General features: G+C 42.6%; 1 protein-coding gene across 8 annotated transcripts in view; it reads right to left on the reverse strand.

Annotated features, from left to right (window-relative positions):
* The window catches only part of LOC126457771 (NAD-dependent protein deacylase sirtuin-5, mitochondrial-like), a 109365-nt gene that overhangs the window by 29147 nt on the left and 59759 nt on the right, over nt 1–20459 (reverse strand). The window contains exon 1 of one of the 8 annotated variants that reach the window (XM_050094349.1): nt 14261–14406. The exons of 5 other annotated variants lie outside the window; for them this stretch is intronic. Coding sequence is in view for 1 of the 3 variants with exons in the window: in XM_050094344.1 (XP_049950301.1) it covers nt 4845–4897 (53 nt within the window). In the remaining 2 variants the exon portion in view is untranslated. Of the gene's footprint in view, nt 1–4844; nt 4936–8842; nt 8863–14260; nt 14407–20459 lie in introns of those variants that run through there. 2 more of the 8 variants (XM_050094351.1, XM_050094344.1) reach the window with 2 other exon arrangements.

The following is a 20459-nucleotide window of genomic DNA, read 5'->3' on the forward strand; positions in this document are numbered from 1 at the left end:
GCTGTTAATGACTCACTATGTGCATCAGGAGGGTGACGGAAAATGAGTGCCCAGGAGGTGCAGGGTCCAACTTACTATGGGATGTATGTGTTACACTTCAAAAAATGGACATCATCAACATTCAAGAAATGTTCAAAACAAACCATTAACTTGCACCATGAACACCGAATGAAAAATGGCATGCCACGGCACTTGCACCATGAACACCGAATGAAAAATGGCATGCCACGGCAATCTCAAAGGTTCACACTGTCAAATTGAAGGTGAACTCCTTGGGAATTACAAACTATACAGGACATTCAGCTAAGTATCCATTCTTACAGAATGCACATAGAATATTTTGGTGTAAAGGGGTGATGAGAACTGATGGAATATGAAGGGATGCAAACAAATGCAAAACAGTCTGTCATGAAGCTTGTCGTTCAGCTGGCTATCCTTTAAGGCGTAGCTGCAGATAGTGTGACAATACGCTATATAGGCATGGAAAAAAAAAAAACATTCAGAGACTGAATGGTTCCAGGTGGTATGCCTTGCAATGTCACACACTTTTCAGGAGAGATAGTTTGCTCTGAAGGAGTATTATTTTTATACACAGATCAGGAATCAAGAAAACGCAAGTTATTTTGACCAGCTATTGGCCAAAAAAAATAGTCTTTTTAGACCGATTCTACTCTATGCTGTGCATTGTCAAGATGACTCTTTGTTTGAAATTTCGTTATCTTGTGTCTTCCAATTCTGTAGCAATGTTTGAAGTTATGCAACCATCCACTGCTTCCCTTGAAACCACTGTAATCTATGTTACGCGCAGTTTCATCTGCATAACATAGTAGGTCACTATCGTACACATCCTGTAAATTGTACCAAGCATCCTTGAAATGTGCAAACACCAGTTTTCGTAACAAGTGTGCCTTGTCCTCCCTTGAATATCCATAGTTTTTCTTGTGCACTACACGGTCATAATGCTGTGCACTTATTCGAAATCTGTTCATAATTATTTTTTTACTATGCTGCAAATGATCTCCCACATATCTTATTATGTTTAGAACCTGCTCCTTGGACAACGATTGTCCTTTACTACATTTCACTGAAGATGGGATTTGTGGTTTCCTGTCCAACAGGGGTGGTGAACTAAATGGCTTGACACCTGTTTCACTATCACTTTCAGTTTTTAAGCGTGTATCATCATTGTACTCCTCATGTGTTAACCGCACAGTTGAGCATATGTGACACCATACGTTCCACTGACTCATCTTGCAGAGCTAATTCTTCATCTGCCACTTCTTTCTCACTCAGCGAAATTCCTTGGGTTCCTATCTGACGAAATGGTAACTTTGACAACTGTTGTAGATATAATGCAATGTTTGCTTTGTTTATTGTTGCTATTGCTCTGCTTTGTATTACCACCACTAGAGAGGAGAGCAGCTATGAAAGTGGGTGAGGGTTGGATGCGCAGAAGCATGCGGAAGTGTACCACGTGACTCACAGCCAATTACGTGCCAGTGACATTCTTGTCTTCTTTCTGTGTGGGCCGTGCTGTGTTCGGAAGTTCTAACTGTTTATTTCAGTCATAGTGTTCCGTACTGAGCACTGACTGCCTTCATAGTGTTCATTGTGAGTGATGGTATGCAATCACTCCGAGTGCTACACAAACAGGCAAGAGGTATAGTGTCCCATGTGTACCAATACTTTAAGAGACAATCTTCTGCTGAATCCACGCTGGCACAAAGCGCAGGTTGTACCATTGCCAAATGCCAGGAGCACAAAGTTGAAGCATGTGGTGTTGGTTTGAGGACCATTCAGAGAATATCCAGCGAAGCTAAGACGTATATGCAAGCCTGTGGCTCAGCTGTTTTCAAATCACCAGGGAAGTAACACGACCACAAAAGAGAAGTGGGTGAGCTAGACGATTTCATGAAAAACGTTTTGCAGCACATAGTGTCCAGTATGTATGCTGAAGGTGAATATCCAGCAGCAGAGAAACTAGTTTCGCGTATTAAAGAAGCGGAAAATTTTAACGGAAGCAAATAGACCATGTTGAGGATACTGAAAAACATGGGGTTCAGGTATCAGAAAAAAAAACTATGGTAGGAAATTATTAATGGAACGAAGCAATATTGTAGCTGCAAGAACTGTGTTTTTGAGAACAATGCAGCAGATCAGAGAAGCTGACACATCTCGAATTTACTACTTAGATGAAACTTTCATTAATCAGAACCACACAAGGGCTATGTGCTGGAAAATGAGTGATGGGTATGGTGGATTAGAAGCTCCTATTGGTAAGGGTAACAGAATTATAGTGCTTCATGTCGTATCAGCAGATACTGGCTTTATTCCCGAGGGTAAGCTGATTCTTAAGGCATCAAAGGCTAAGAATTCTGAAGATTACCACTCTGAAACGACGTACGGCATCTTCAAAAGGTGGTTTACACAACAATTATAGCCACATATTCCTGTGTCTTCAGTTATAGCCATGGACAATGTGAGCATCCACTCAGTCCAAGTGAACAAAGCTCCAAATATGAACTCCAAAAAGGCAGACATTTTGCATGACTGTCATCTAACGAAACACCTCACAACTCGTCGCATACCAGAGCAGAATTGCTGGTTCTTGTCAATCAACACAAGCCTGCATACAGAGTTTATGAGATAGATGAAATTGCAAAGCACTATGGACACCGTATCATTAGATAACCCTCACACCATTGCTATTACAACACAATTGAGCTGGTATGGGTTCACGTTAAAGCATATATTGCAGAAAAGAACAATACATTCAAAATTGCAGCTTTCGAGAGACTTATACATGACAGCACCTCAACACCTGCATGGGCAGCTTGCGTATGACATGCAGAAAAACTGCAAGATGAAGATTACAACAGAGAAATTGGCAGGGACACGGTTACGGAACCATTCGCCGTAAATCTTGCTGAGTCTGATTCATCTACATCGGACAGCAAAGACAATGGCGTTGATTTCTTGCTGTGAAGTATGTAAGTATCAATTACTGCTACTTATGACTTTATTTGTGTGACCGTGTCTGCAGAAGCACAAAAAATTATTACTAGCTCATGTTTCACCTTTGACCTTGTAACAATGCCATTTTCTCCATAAAACATATTTCGTTCAATTAAGAACACATACTACACTCATGCTCATAAATTAAAGATAATTGCAGAATGTAGTGCCACACAACGTGGCACTACACAAAACTGGTGCTAATAGCGTAGGCACATAGGGAACACACACGACACAGATCTGTAAGTCCACGGTATTGGTGATAAGTTGAGAAAACCGCCCCGAAACACATGTGCTACAAAACGCCACTGTTTCCTGCGCATGTACCTCGACATCAATATGGGATATGATCACCAAGCACATGTACACAGGTCGCACAATGCGTTGGCATACTCTGGATCAGGTGGTCGAGCAGCTGCTGGGGTATAGCACCAGTGCCTGTCAGAGCTCCTGAAGTGTCCTAGGGGTGTGAAGACGTGCTGTGATACGTTGACCGAGAGCATCCCAGACGTGCTCGATGGGGTTTAGGTATGGAGAACAGGCAGGCCACTCCATTCGCCAGATATCTTCTGTTTCAAGGTACTCCTCCACGATGACTTCCCGATACACCTGACATGTTACAGTTCCTCTGTCAAAGACATGCAGGGGTGTATGTGCACCAATCATAATCCCACCCCCACACCATCAAACAAAGACCTCCTTTACAGGTCCCTTTCGAGAACATTAAGGGGTTGCTATCTGGTTCCTGATTCATGCCAGATGAAAACCCGGCGAGAATCACTGTTCAGACTACACCCGGACTCGTCCGTGAACAAAACCTGTTGTTCCAAAACCTATTGTTCCAATGACCATGTACTGTGTTCTTGACACCAGGCTTTCCGGGCTCTCCTGTGACCAGGGGTCACCGGACTGCACCTTGCAGGTCTCCGGGCGAATAAACAATGTCTGTTCAGTTGTCTGTAGATGGTGTGTCTGGAGACACTGCTCCAGTAAGGTTCCGAGCAAGGCTACCTGCAGTACTCCGTGGCCGTCTGCGGCCACTGATGGTGAGATATCAGTCTTCTTGTGGTGTTGTACACTGTGGACGTCCTGTACTGTAATGCCTGGACATGTTTCCTGTCTGCTGGAATTGTTGCCATAATCCTGAGATCACACTTTTGGTACACGGAGGGCCCGTGCTACAACCTGCTGTGTTTGACCAGCCTCCAGTCACCCTAGTATTCTACCCCTTACAGCGTCATCAATATGTGTTCTTTGAGCCATTTTCAACACACAGTCACCTTTAGCACATCTGAAAACGTCTACACACTTACTCGCTGCACTGTACTCTGACATGCACCAACATATCTCTGCTTATGTGGACTGCTGCCAGCGCCACCGTGCGTCAAACGCACCGCATGGTCCTACTCCGAGGTGATTTAAGCCCGCAAACCGTCCACCAGAGCATTGTTTCACAATGTATCAGCATTATCCTTAATTTATGAGCACGAGTGTATAACACCGTAGCAGGTTGCACAATGAAAGAAAATTAGCTTTTAGTAATACATTAAACGAGCTGTTTCTGATATCCTTATGGTCACAAATTATTAAAACTTGAAAATGCTTTAAATGTATTTGATCACTGTGGGTGCCTAATGCAAGCAACGCCAAAATTCGTTTGATTAATGAAACAAATTGTTATCGTTCAAAAGAACATTAAACATTGACACTATTTAAAGAAAGAATGAAGCTACATCATGATTACTGACAAAATAGTGTGTGTCTTTAAGTTGAAGCTCTTCCATCTGTGTTTGCTTTACAAATAAATTGTTGTTTTGGAAGGGATTCACCTTGAGCAAAACACAATTGTTTCTTTTTGTGCTATCACCCAGAGATGTTTCATTGAGGTTTCAGCATCATCGTTGGGCTTTCACTTGCTTTCTGTTATACAATAGGAAAAATATTTGTTATTACTTACATATATATAAATTAGAGTTTTTAAGAAAGTTTTTACAAATCTGAAAACAACAAAGTTTTGCATATATACCTTGGTACCACATGCAGTGGTTTTCCTGGCTTTTTATGTTTTTATTTACAGCTGTTTTACTTTCAGAGTCTGTCACGTTCAGCTTTATAAAACTTAATGTAGAGAAATTATTTATCTCACTATTTTTTATGATTGGGAATGTTGTGATTGAGTTCAACATTAATTAATTCTATGTGGAAGTCGTGTGTGTGTGTGTGTGCGCGTGAAGTCTCATTACTAAGAATGCAGTTCGTAAAGTTCCCTGTTCAAAATGGTTCAAATGGCTCTGAGCACTATGGGACTTAACATCTATGGTCATCAGTCCCCTATAACTTAGAACTACTTAAACCTAACTAACCTAAGGACATCACACAACACCCAGTCATCACAAGGCAAGTTCCCTGTGGAACAATGTTTATGCTAGTGCGCCATCAGCTGTCTCAGAGCGTGAACTGACAGAAAGAAACTGGCAGCATCGCAACGTATCTTTCCTCTCTCTCTATGTGCAGAATGCATGAAGCACCCGCCTTTGTAGCTGCTTTCCACTATAGCAATTTTGTGAATTACTCAGCAGCTAAGCATTTCAAGTACACTCCATAGCCTCATGCTGTGCTCACCATTAGATACCTCCAGTCCCCCTGTTGCCATTAGCAGGCAATATTGTGGTCCCATGGTAGACAATATGTGAAGTGTCAAATGCTGTAAATATCATTGCCCTTTTGTGGCCTCACACTCCGTGTCAGCTAGTTATGGGGCGACCTACAATTTAAGGGGGGCAACCACATTAGGAAGTTCAAAAAATGTGATTTTTCTATTGCATAAATCATTAGCTTATCTGTCCAAGAATATGCCGTCAAAATTTCAAAGCGAAATTCGCATTCGTTTAGATTTTATGAGCGTAGAACTGAGTGCACATCATGTACAGGCTCGAGCGCAGATAGGGCTATCAAGGGATGAATTACAGGAGAGATGTTTAGGTGGCCACACACAAAATGTGAATGAAAGTTTTAATTCCACTACTTGGCGATTAGCTCCTAAATACTTGCACTCTGGACTAAAAGTCATTGAATTGGCATTGTATTTAGCAGCAGGCTTATTCAATGAAGCCCTTCTGATGGTCATGAACATGGCAGAATTTTAGTAGGCACGCAAAGCTACAATTATGCCAGACAAATGGATAACCAGCGTGTGAGCCGGCAGAATCAACGTACATCATTGGAATTGAAGGAAGGTCGGAAAGCTCAGAAAGCACTGCTGCAAGTACAAAACGAAGCCTATGAGGAAGAAGAAGGGTTACTATATGGTGCTGGAATCGCAGATTAATCAGTAAGCATTTTACATTATTGTTAACTTCCTTGAATTTCTACTTTCCGAGAACTTTTTTTCAAACGCCTTTATCTTGAAATGACTTTTTTCACATTTGCATGCAGTCTAAATCAAAAAGTGTAGAACCGATCATTATGAAAACTGATAGTAGGATTCTATATAAAATTACAAATTATATGAAGCCACTTCTGAGATGATATCATGATTTTAAGGGTATTTTTTCTTTGCCTAATTAGAGAAAAAAAATCGTGAAAACTGAAGTAAATTGTTGCAACACTTGCAAAGTTTTCATTATTTTCACCTGCATTGAGGTTCATACTCCTAGAAAATAAGTTATTAATGTAAAATAAAAACCTTTTTGATCTCAGATGAAAATCGGAATGGCTACACTGCATGCATTTGGAGAAGTATACTCACAACTTTCAGTGAACATCACAGCGTAACTTTGTATTTTTGGCTGAAATTATTTTTAAAAAGTCACAAAAACTGTTCGAAATATGAATGAAATGATGTCAAAATTTGATTAAATTCTAATTAATTCTTCCCACCCAAAAACATCCCAAAAAATCAGTGTCAAACAGCCTCCTAATGTGGTTTCCCCCCTTAAGATGGAATCTGAAGCACACTGCAACTATACATTTTTCACATTAACAAACACTGACAGAGGAGAAACAAGCGATAATTGATACATTAAAATTCTAGGAGTTTGGCACTTAACGACAGCCATCGAGACTTACTCATGTTTACCTATGAGGTAAAAAACATGATGTACTTTGTAAAAACGAAACAAAAACCATTTTCATAAATCATATGAAAAAATCTACACTCCTGGAAATTGAAAAAAGAATACCGTGAATTCATTGTCCCAGGAAGGGGAAACTTTATTGACACATTCCTGGGGTCAGATACATCACATGATCACACTGACAGAACCACAGGCACATAGACACAGGCAACAGAGCATGCACAATGTCGGCACTAGTACAGTGTATATCCACCTTTCGCAGCAATGCAGGCTGCTATTCTCCCATGGAGACGATCGTAGAGATGCTGGATATAGTCCTGTGGAACAGCTAGCCATGCCATTTCCACCTGGCGCCTCAGTTGGACCAGTGTTCGTGCCGGACGTGCAGACCGCGTGAGACGACGCTTCATCCAGTCCCAAACATGCTCAATGGGGGACAGATCCGGAGATCTTGCTGGCCAGGGTAGTTGACTTACACCTTCTAGAGCACGTTGGGTGGCACAGGATACATGCGGACGTGCATTGTCCTGTTGGAACACCAAGTTCCCTTGCCGGTCTAGGAATGGTAGAACGATGGGTTCGATGACGGTTTGGATGTACCGTGCACTATTCAGTGTCCCCTCGACGATCACCAGTGGTGTACGGCCAGTGTAGGAGATCGCTCCCCACGCCATGATGCCGGGTGTTGGCCCTGTGTGCCTCGGTCGTATGCAGTCCTGATTGTGGCGCTCACCTGCACGGCGCCAAACACGTATACGACCATCATTGGCACCAAGGCAGAAGCGACTCTCATCGCTGAAGACGACACATCTCCATTCGTCCCTCCATTCACGCCTGTCGCGACACCACTGGAGGCGGGCTGCACGATGTTGGGGCGTGAGCGGAAGACGGCCTAACGGTGTGCGGGACCGTAGCCCAGCTTCATGGAGACGGTTGCGAATGATCCTCGCCGATACCCCAGGAGCAACAGTGTCCCTAATTTGCTGGGAAGTGGCGGTGCGGTCCCCTACGGCACTGCGTAGGATCCTACGGTCTTGGCGTGCATCCGTGCGTCACTGCGGTCCGGTCCCAGGTCGACGGGCACGTGCACCTTCCGCCGACCACTGGCGACAACATCGATGTACTGTGGAGACCTCACGCCCCACGTGTTGAGCAATTCGGCGGTACGTCCACCCGGCCTCCCGCATGCCTACTATACCCCCTCGCTCAAAGTCCGTCAACTGCACATACGATTCACGTCCACGCTGTCGCGGCATGCTACCAGTGTTACAGACTGCGATGGAGCTCCGTATGCCACGGCAAACTGGCTAACACTGACGGCAGCGGTGCACAAATGCTGCGCAGCTAGCGCCATTCGATGGCCAACACCGCGGTTCCTGGTGTGTCCGCGGTGCCGTGCGTGTGATCATTGCTTGTACGCAGTGTCCGGAGCAAGTATGGTGGGTCTGACACACCGGTGTCAATGTGTTCTTTTTTCCATTTCCAGGAGTGTATATGAAGTCATTTTAGCAACATCATGTACACCCTCAAAGAGGTAAGTGAGATTAGTTATGGAGGGTAGGAAAGGATGGCGTTGCAGGTCATTGTGACCCTACATTAAGAGTGGGATCCAACTATTGTGAGGGATAGAGTGTGCAAACACAACTTTTTTCATCTCTGCAGGTTGTGTTTCAGCATCATCATCATAATTGTTATTTTATTATTAATCACAATACACAAAAATATTGTTTTAGTTTCTTGCAACAACTAACCCTGTCTAAACACAGGTGCTGGAAGTGGTGATGTGAGGTTTCCCTTGTGTGGTCAACATACTCACGTTGATAACCCAAAACCAGTAACTGCTTCTGAAATGCTTTTATGATTGTTATCACAAGTAAATAAAAAAAAGATAATTTGTCAGTCATATACAATCTGTTGACAGTAAGTTATTTTTCCCATGCTAAGATAATTTATTGTTATTTTGTATACAGTTAACTGCATTTCCTTACGCCCAAAATTCAGAATGAAGCTATAATTTCAAATAAGTAACATATTGCAGTGGGAGGCTGCAATCTACTATGAGGAACTCCTGTTTACAATAAAAATATTGTCTCACAGGGAATTCTTTTCATTTGGCCTTCAAAATGTTGAGCTTCTCACTTTCTTCCATTTTGCTGCCTTCTGAAAACAGAACCTCCATAACAGTGCACCCTCCCAAACCAACCGGTTTATGGGCTATCTAAAGAAAACCTTCCTAGCCCAACCCCTTGTCTGGTTCAGGTTCATTGATGATATCTTCACAATCTGACTCAAGGCCAAGACACCCTATTTTCATTCCTTCACAACCTCAACACCTCTCCCATGCACTTCACCAGGTCCTCCTCAACCCAGCATGGCACCTTCCTAGATGTTGATCTCCTCCTCTCTGATGCACCTGAGCTTGTATGTGCTACAGATTATTAGAACGATGGCAACATTGACAGTTCAGTACATATTTAACAGCATTTTACGATGTAATATGTGTTGTACTCATTGGATCTCGTGGGACTCTCACAGTCAAAAGGCTGCATTTTGATGACGACATGTACTCATGTCCAACAGTCTTATATTCTGACAGAATGTAAGTTATGTACATTTCTCACCAATTTTTATAATTATGCTACTATCTTAATGAAATGTTTGCTTAATTATGTATATACACCCTGTGCTTCACTTTTGTATTTCTTTGTGTTTAGGTAAATTTGCAGTGTTACTTGAAAATGGCCCTAAGGCCGAAATTGTAATTGTAATAATAAATATTTTATACAGTCAACGGTGACTATGATGTCTTTTAAGAAACATTAGCAACACATTTGTACTCTGTATATGACTAGATGGTTCTCTGGCTTGATAATGCTTCACTGGAGTTTGATTATTGGCTATCAATATGGACTTCTCTTGCTGTTCCTTTTGTATGATTCTGTACCAGCCAACAATGGTCACACAGTAATTGTGTTCTTATTTGGTGTAAGAGAACTTGCTCCAGTGGAATCTGTGTTGAACTTATACATAAAAAACAGACTTTGGAACAACAATATCAAGGCAACAAGAATCACTGAATATGATCTGCAACATGTGGTTTTTTATAATTATTATTTTTATATATATGATAATTTAATACTGAGGATGGGTCAAGGATTCCTCAAAAAGTGGCAGCAAATCCAACTGCAATAACAGGCACAGTCTAGGAATTCTGACCACAGCGACAGCAACAATTGGAATAGCACAAAGCTACAAACTGCACCCCCCTCCCCCTACCTGCTTGCTAAAATAGATGAATGGGGTTCATATCAGTATCAGTTACATATTTAGTTTAAGGAATGTTGTTATTATTCCAGCCTGGATTTTCCACTGTATTATTGTAAAGAAAGTCAAATCTCAAACTGATGCTTAAGTGTACTTACTTGCAATCTTAAAAGGTGGAAAGCAAGTAGAAAGGAATCTTGTATAAGTTGCTTCAAGACTTACAACACAGTAACTGTCATCAGCACTGAGTGATCTGTATTTTATAAGACAAATCTAGTCACACTGCTGCACTGTGTCAGAAATTCGATGGCACCAATTGGCCTACTTTTGCCACTTCAAATACAGCAAGTATTTACCACTCAGTCATTGTATTATGAAGCTTAGGCACAACTGTTAAGTCATAAACACAGAGGTACAGTTAGTCTGAGACAGGAGGCTATCATTAATTGAGAAACCAGTCTCCTTTAAACCTACCTACAAAGTGCAAAATTATTTCTTATAGCTAGTTATAAAAGTATTTCTATTGTGCATTAACATTATTGCTTGCTTATGGCTCATCTTATAGCTTAAAAAAATTGGGCTGTGTGCTTTATCACTGTTTGGATTTCAAATGCATGGCTCAGTAAACATTGTTTCAGAAAAAAGAATCCCCTTTACTGATTTTTAGAAGCATTATGCAATGAAAATGCTTTTGATATTGTTTAAAATTATTTACAATATTTAAGGATGTATCACCAAAATCATCAAAGCAACCGAGATTCTCCAGAGGTAAGCCAATCCCATCTGCACTTCCAGGTGACAAAGAGAGAGTTAGATCATTTACTAGAACAAGTAATTTAATCCATTTTTCTATTCACTGGGCTGCTTCATTAGTCATTATTCACAACCTAATGGGCCATTAAAAGTTTCAGGCAATATTAAATCTACAATGAAATCACAACCAAAAGTTGACATGTATCCCTCTACAAGGCTTGAAGCAATAATGTCTCCTACATCAGGTGGACAATACTTCTCCAAAATCAACTTATCTGATGCATATCTGCAACTTCATCTCAATGAATCAAAAACATGCTGTTATAGCAGGAACAAAGATGATGTACGGAACATAGTACTTCATAGAGCAACACGTAAGCTACAGGATGTGTGTAGCACTGAACAAATTGACTCGACAACAGTAATACAACGTAAAGAATAGGCTGAGCACTCGTTTGTGTTCACTTAAATAATGCTGTTTCTTTGATGTCTCAGTAGAGAATGTCAGGGACTGAACCAGGTGGCCTCTGTAAGTGGGCCTGCAAACTGCATGGATGCGCACTCTCTGAAATCACCCTCCCTCCTAGGGAATGGGAAAACCACATACCTAAATACATGCATAAAAAACACTAGACACAGAAAAATGCATGGTACTGAGAAAGCACTGGTAACAAAGAAACATTGGTACCGAAAAAGCACTGGTATTGTAAAAACACTGATCTCACAAGGCACTGAGATTATGAATCACGGAAAACACCAATGACGGTAGTGACACCCATCTCATCAGCCAATGATGGTGGCTGCTGCAGCATGTGGCAAACAAGCACCAGCGAGTAGGGGTGGAAGTGATGAGCGTGCAGGTTGGCACGCCATCTCCCCACTTGTAAGAGGCCATAGGGCAGGACCAGGGACAGCGCAGCCACAGCTGGTCGAAGTGATGGGATGTCCACCCAACAGGAGTGTGGACGACGCACAGGCACCAGCCCCGGTAACGCCTGATGGTGGCAGGAACAGAGTTCAGCCGGCAGCCGAAACTATGAGCCCAAACAGGTGTGCATGGTCATAACAATCGCTGAACCGCTGTTGGCAAGTGAACGAGTGTGCATGGTTGGTGTCCATGCAGCAGCTCCATTGGGCTCTTGTACCCCACCAGAGTGAAATGGTAAAAGTCAAAAAATGGTCTAAAGCAGCTTCAGTGGACCTGCTAGATACGAACTTCTGCATCTGAGTTTTAAACATCCAAACCATGCATCTGACTTCACCATTAGTTTGAGGATGAAAGAGGGAAGCTGTGAGATGGCGAGCACCATTAGCCTGACAAAATGATGTAAATTCTCGAGAAACAAACTGGGGTCATTAATGGTAATCACGGAAGACACAAAATTGCAAAAATCTTAGGCAGGGCCAAAACAGTGGCCACTGCTGATGTGGAAGGATAGCACACCATGAAGGGAAAAATGGAAGAGACATCCACTAAAATGAGCCAAAACTGATTTATGAAGGGCCCAACAAAATCAAAAAGTAGATGCTTCCACAGCCGCTGCAGCATTGGCTAGGGGCAGGGGGGCAAAGATGCCCGCAGGGCTGCCTGTTGCTGAACACAGTGAGTGCAAGCAGCAATAAGCTGCGTAACGCCCCCATCATATGGCTGCCAACACTCATGCCAGCAGGCCAAAGCTTTGGTGCAAGAGGTCTCCCAATGACTGGCATGCAGAAGCTGCAGTACATTATGGCGTAAGGAAGTGGGAATCACAACCCAGGGAGCAGTGTCCTCCGTAGCTAAGAAAAGAACCCCATCAAACACAGAAAGGTGGAGCTGGAGGGAGAAGTGATTACGCAAGGGATCTGAGGCACAGTCTGGGGGTTTTTCTAGCCAACTGTACTGCACAAAAGGGAGGACCCAACTAAGTACAGGATCCACAGTGAAGGCCAATGCTATTGTGGCACTAGTGATGGGAGAACCATTGATTGCATTCTGGTTCATGGTATCTAAATAGAAACAAATCAACTAATGCTTATCGAATGCCAGGTCTGAGCCTATTGGAAGGCGAGATAAGGCATTGGTGTTGGTGTGTTGTGCTGTCGGCCAGTAATGGATCTGATAATGATAATGGGAGAGGAAGAGAACTGACCGCTGGTGCTGCCTTGTCTGACATGGAAGCCTTAGAGTTAAAAAGAGCAACCAATAAATAGTTTATGATCTGCGGTTAAATGGAACTTAGAACCATACAAGAAGATGTAAATTTTCTTGAGGATGAAAACAATCGCTAAAGCCTCCTTTTCAATCTGAGAATACCACAGCTGAGCAGAACTTAAAGTCTTAGAAGCGTAAGCAATGGGTCGTTCAGATCTGTCTGAATATTTGTGCACCACTACCACACAAATACCGTGCTGGGAGGTATCCGTGGTTAACATGAGATGATGACATGGCTGAAAAGTGGCCAGACACAGCGTAGATTGAAGCTTAGATTTAAGCAAAGAAAATGCTCCGTCACACGCCGGGGACCAGAAAAAAGGCACATTTTTACACAAAATTGCATGCAGTCGCTGAGCAACAGTGAATGCATCTGGTAAAAATTTATGGTAGTACACAACTTTAGCTAGAAACACCTGCAGTTCCATAACAGAGGTCAGCCACAGCAAACCCACAATTGCGTCGACGTCGTGACCCCTGTGCGATAAACCTCAAAACCTATGTACTCAACTGATGGCTGAAAAAAAAAACTAGGATTTGGCAAGATTGCACTTGAGACCCACTGACTGCAAAACAGAAAACAATGATCTGAGATTGTTTGTTACGGTGGTCTTCGATGGAAGAACCCGAAACAATGATATCATCGAGGTAATTGATGTAGCTGGATACAGAGGCTGTCAGCTATCTAAAAAAATGCTGAAAAATTGCAGTTGTGTTTGTGGCGCCAAAAGGCAAGCATTGACATTGGTATACACTGATAGGTGTATTGACAACAAGAAGGCACCTAATGGCCTCTTCCAAGAGGAGATGGAGGTACACTTCTGGGAAATCAATCGTGGAAAAGTAGTGGCCACCTGACAATTTTGTGAGCAACTCATCGGGGTGGGGCAAAGGGTACACATTTATCACAGACTGTGCATTAAATGTGACACTAAGTCACCGTGAAGGCGAAGCTTACCAGTCTGCTTCTTATCGATGACCAGTGGTGTAGCCCATTCACTAGAAGAAACAAGCTGAATGACACTGAGCGGAGTCTAATTCAGCCTTGACAGAGTCATGCAATGTGAGAGGCACCTGTTGCATCCAAAATAAACCGATGATGGGCAGATTCCTTCACGTAATGTGGACCTGAAAACCAGCAGCACAACATAGCCCAGGGGAAATCAGAGATGAAAACTCGGAGCAGAGGATCTCCAGTTGCTGATAAGAAATTTCACCTGGACACTAAATTTACCTCTCAGCAATGGCGAAACAGAAAGCATTTAACACATCTAACCAAGACAGATCTATGGTATGGGGATGATCCATGATGAGGAATATGAGGGAATGAACAGCAAATTTGTAAGAGACAGGAGGGGAGAACTGACGTTGAATCGGAATCTGCTGTTTACTGTAGCTAACCAACTTCCGTGAAACCTGTGTGAGGGGAGGTGAGCTCAAGTCCACATATGCCTCTGCATTTAATAAAGTCGCTGCAGCTCCTGTATCAACTTGCATTTTTAGCGGTTTATTAAACACATGCAAGTCAATAAACAATTTGTATGGGAAGACAGCCACTGTAGAGATACAGTTTATGTCCATCAGTACTACTGTGTCTGCCACGCCTGAAGAGGAGTAACACACTGATGCAATGTGACCTTTCTTTCAGCATTTGTTGCAAATTGCCCAACACTTAGGGCACACAGCATGCTCATGTTGGACGATACAGTACGAGGAAGACGGAAGGGGGTATGTGACCACTGTTGTTATGCGGTTTGTTGCCGCCGTGGCCATAACCAATGCTGCTCATGTGACGCTGAGTTGAAGGTTGTATTGCTGCAACGCCTTCCCCGTCATCCTGAACACTTGCAGCGTGCCTAACGCAATTGACTGAGCAACTTCCGATATCTCCCCTCTATACAGCAATATGATTGCCAGTGGCAGTGACACTTCAAAAGACTGTGCTATATTGAGCACAGCCGTAAGCGTCAGATTCTCACACTGTTCCTTGTCGCAGACTTCCCTATCTGGGGTCAGACTAATAACAACATCACGCACTATGTGATCAGCGATAGGTTCATGACAGGTAAAAGTGACAAATTTACAACAAAGGCTCAACCGTGTAATTTTGCAGCCCAGGTTTTGCAAGATTGGTTTGGACATTTCTTGACAACAGTAAAATTCTACATGTCACAACAACATGCATTCTGTCACAGTAATAGGTTGAGAGAAACTTGCACATTTCATCAAATGATAAGATGACCAGTTTTTGCAAAGGTGCAAGTTGGCACAACAACTGATATATGTGCACCAAAGGCCAGGAAAGAAAGAAAGCCCTACACGAGTTTGCAACAGGAGAGTGACCTCCGCAAACATGCAGACACCACTTGATCGATGGTGGTAGTGAAAGCCTGATGTTGTTCTGTGAAAGCTTGCTGCTGGCCAATGAGACGTTGGAGTATTTCTTCTATCAAGATGTTTGTCGAGTGACTTAGCACCAACACTAACATTTGGAGAAAATATAACCCTCATTTGTCGCCAAGTTTGTTATAGCAAGAATACATACGATGTATGGAACATAGTACTTTATAGAGTGATACATAAGATACAGGTTGTGCATAGCCTTGAACAAATTGACTGGGCAACAGTAATAAGGCATAAAGAATAGGCTAAGCACTAATTTGCGATCACTTAAGTAATGTTGTTTCTTTGGCGGCTCACCAGCGCGTGCCAAGGGCCAACCCAGGTGGCCTCTATAAGCAGGCCTGTGAACTGTATGGATGTCTGCTCTCTGAAATTGCGCCTGTCGTGAGTGAAAGCACATCACATACTTTCTGGACTGTATAAGTGCAACTGCCTGTCATTTGGAGCTGCCAGGGTCTTGCAATTGCTCGGTAATATTTGGAACAATTAATAGAAAAGATCCCTCTATGTGTGCACTACCTAACAACATTATTGTAACAGAATCAACTCTGTAAAACTGAATAAAGAAAGACATTATGTGTAATCCTAAAAAGTGCACATTTGCTCTGCCTACAGTGTAATAATAAGTCCACAGCATAATCAAAGATATGGTAATGCCAACTCAATGACATATCAAAGAAAAGGTAAACTAAACTGCTCAAAAAATGTTTTGCACCACCTGCATATCTCTGATTAAAAATATTTCATACGAGGTCCTGGTTAAGGACAAGGAAGTCGGTGCTACCGCTGCAATGTACTCAATCCTCAACCAGATCCTCCAACATGTGTAACAGAGATGGTCTTGTGAATTTTGACAGCACTGTGCACCTTTCATTCATTGTGTTATTGCTTGAAACTTCAAATTAAACTGCTACTGGCCCTGGATTCATTGGACTTTAGAATAATAATTCCACAAGCACTCTGTATGCTAATCCCCAAAGGAGAGAAGGAAATGAAAGAATAAGCATTGTGAAACAAACAAATAGAAGTTTTACTGTGAAATAAAAACAAAATAATAATCAATAAAAAGGTGGTCACTTTGAACATGTACATCTGTGAAATCAAAATCCGCTACTGGGTGACATTCAACACTGTGATGCTCCATCCCTGCACTGTAAGCTGTTTGGATATTGCTCAGCCTACTTGGTGGCTGAGACAGTGCTGCTTAAGCCTTCAATGGTGGTCCTCCTGACAACATCCAATGTGCGGGAAGCATTGCTGCTACAACACACTGCAAATTTCAACTGCGCCTAATTATGTTTTAATGGGGTTCATATCAATGGCTACAAGATAAGCACAGTACTTAATCAACATTCAGTGCTTAATAAATTACTGCCTCATGGCATGGAATTCAAATGCTGGTGACCCCTGCACTTTCTTATGAACTTGGATGAGGATTTCAGCTTTCAGGAAACATGTTTTCAACTACAGCAGAGTTTAAAAAATATTTCATACAAGGTCCTGGTTACGGAGAAGGAAGTCGGTGTCACTACTTCAATGGACTCAGTGCTCCAACATGTGTAACAGGGATGGTCTTGTGGATTCTGACAGCACTGCACACCTTTCATTTATTGTGATAGTGCTTTAAACTTCACAGTAAACTGCTAGTGGCCCTGGGCTGCAGAATAATAATTCCACAAGCACTCTGCATGCTAATCCTCAAATTACTACAAGTACACTAAGGTACAACACATAACAATAACTTAGCTTGATGGCATGCCTATTGGTCCGGCATCAATTCAGAAATTGAAAAGACTACCAAAGTTCAGAACAGTGGTCAACACTGATGCCGCATTTTTCGTCTCTGCCAATACAGCAGCATTAGGAAAGAATCCATTAAGACTATGCAAGGGTTTTACTGTACTCAATGTGGCCCCCTGGTAAGAGACACCTTATCAAACTACTCCTATGGGGCAAATATTTCATCCACCATCGCTCACTATTATTCTAATTAGTTTTCTGACCTTATACAACTGGACACCAATGAAAGGATGAAACCCAGCCAAGATCATGCACAGTCACTGCCACAAGTCCGTGTTTGAGCTCCCGCACCCATTGCCTTGAGTGGCATCACAAGTGCAGCCTCTTTACCGTCTAAGGGGCTGAAGTGTGTGCTAAGGGGCTGAAGTGTGTGCATGCAGATTTGGGCTTGCATCTGACTGGTTGCCAGACACAATTTTAGGTGAATGGAAACTGCAAATGTTTTGTGACTTGAACCAAATGCACATCTTACATCACACAAGAAAAAGTGAAAGACACAGCTATAAGAACACCTCACTGCTTGCATCATCATCGTAGGCAGTCTCTGCAGCATTTCAGACCACCACCTCCCTGACAACACCAGCTGATAACTAAACATTATAGTACATAGATATCCTTGAGGTGAATGTAACAACAGTGTGCAGTGTCTCTTGTGATGCAACTGTGAGCTACACAGATACAACCTCTCTCTGCTCAAGAATCAATGTACCTCAGACATGACCCCTTCCATTGAGCCCCTCCTCCACCACAAGCTCTAGTCCATATCAAAGGAACATGAGTGGGTGGCAATGGAGATGGAAACAACATCTCTGGCCAGCGTGCAGCTGCATCAACAGGTGCAGACATAAAGCTAGAGCTGTTTACTGCTAACAAATCTCCAATGACATCCTCTGACGGGGAAATCTTCGGCTCTGAGATTCCACTGCTGATCTCCTTAAGGTAGACCTACAATAGCAACTTGCACATTCATATGATGTCCGCCCCCGGTAGCTGAGTGGTCAGCATGACAGATTGTCTATCCTTTGGGCCCGGGTTCGATTCCCAGCTCGGTTGGAGATTTTCTCCGCTCAGGGACTGGGTGTTGTGTTGGCCTAATCATCATCATTTCATCCATATCGAGACGCAAGTTGCCGAAGTGGCATCAAATCGAAAGACTTGTACCAGGCAGGTGGTCTACCCGATGGGAGGCCCTCATCACACGACATTATTATATTCATATGATGGCACATTTTGATGAATAATAGCTAATTCTGAGCAAATTTCCATGGCACTTGCACACTCCCGTATAGTACATTCTATTTCCTGCATACACGGTGCAGAAGTCTCTACGCTGGTTGAGGTACTTTTAAGGGAGGAGAGCCTGTTGTCATGGTTTATCCAAAAAAATAAATAAATAAAAAATTAAAAAATAAAGGCCTCGTACTTCCACAGATGACGGCAGGTATTTGACCATGTGTGGGCCCGTACCCACTATACTCTCACTAATCAAATCCAGCAACCTCCTTTCCTAAACCTCTTGAGGTGCAGACCATGCCTAGTGTAGCTTCATCTTGCAATAGTCCGCACAGGCACCGTCACAATGTGCACCTGACCAGCAGTCACAGCATCATCACCAGCTCAGCAATGACATGCCTTACAGCACTGCCCAGACAAGGCCAATCATGCCCTTGGGACATTGGTGCCACAAGCAAGGGAAGCAATCCTATTCAGGTCACCACCTATGTTGTATGCTTACCAAGGCAGTTCCCTGCCCCACCCACTATCATTATCACCTTTCGTGAAATCCTTACTCATTGGCCCTAAACCCTCAATCTGCTGAACCAGCCCAGCACTCAGCTAGAAAATGCTGGTGACCTCATACTTCTCTCTGATAGTCTTCTGCACACATCCTACTCCTACACCACTTTGAGGCTCATCTCCTCTTGACTCTGGCACCCGATAGCCACAACAAAACAATCAGACTGCACTCTCCTCTTACTAGCTATATTACCAACCGCAAGTTCCTGTCATCCCCCCCCCCCCCCCACCTTCCCTCATCCACAACAGTTCTTTCCTAAGTTGATCCAACTGTTCCTGAAGGGCACAGATCTCCCCTTCCTGCTCCTCTATTAACCTAGGCCTACTCCCGCTGCATATTTCGCAATTCTAGAAAAGAGCCTCAGCAATCTCCACAGAGTCCTTACCACTAGATTATCCCAATAGAAACCATTTAATGCAGCTCCCAAAATGCATTTCACTACCCACTTTCCTACAGCAGCTCTCACAGCATCCATTTACGGTCAAAAAATATCTACAGGGGGAAAAAAAGCAAGCTTGAATACGAAACACTAAAGGAATGTTCTGAAATTTATCACATTCACTTTGCTATAAAAGGAGTGCAATTTCATTACTACTGCAAACTCAGAAACATCACATGAAAGATCAGGTGATGTAAACAAACATTTGTCAGAAGTCACAACTAACAGCAATTTAAAACAACTTGCAATATTTCTGAACCCTAACGCAGAGATACCAAAACTTCCCTTGTCTGCAGGAAAAAAGAGACACTAGTACAGCTATTCACTGCAAAAGATATTTATAAATATATTTGCAAACGTACACAGTTCATTACAATTGCTGAGACCAGTATTTAAACAAAAGTAAGACTTATAAAATGGCTATCAAAAATTCTCTGTACAGGCAAACCCACAATATAACACACACTAAATATACTAAAAAGGTACTCAAAATGCAGGAAACAACAAAAATACCATAAAAAAATATGGCCACAACTTATGCTAAGAAGAGCACTCAACCAGTGTTTACTATGACTGCCCTCATACTACATCCTGTTTACGTAACAATTAACCACTGATCATGAATGCGTATATGACTGAATTTATCTTAAGCGTGACAGTGCTAGTGCTTCACTGCTGTTTCACTATTTCCTATGGAGATTCTTGTAGTCGTCATTT

Source organism: Schistocerca serialis, chromosome 2, assembly GCF_023864345.2.
Source record: "Schistocerca serialis cubense isolate TAMUIC-IGC-003099 chromosome 2, iqSchSeri2.2, whole genome shotgun sequence".
Taxonomy (NCBI): Eukaryota; Metazoa; Arthropoda; class Insecta; order Orthoptera; family Acrididae; genus Schistocerca; species Schistocerca serialis.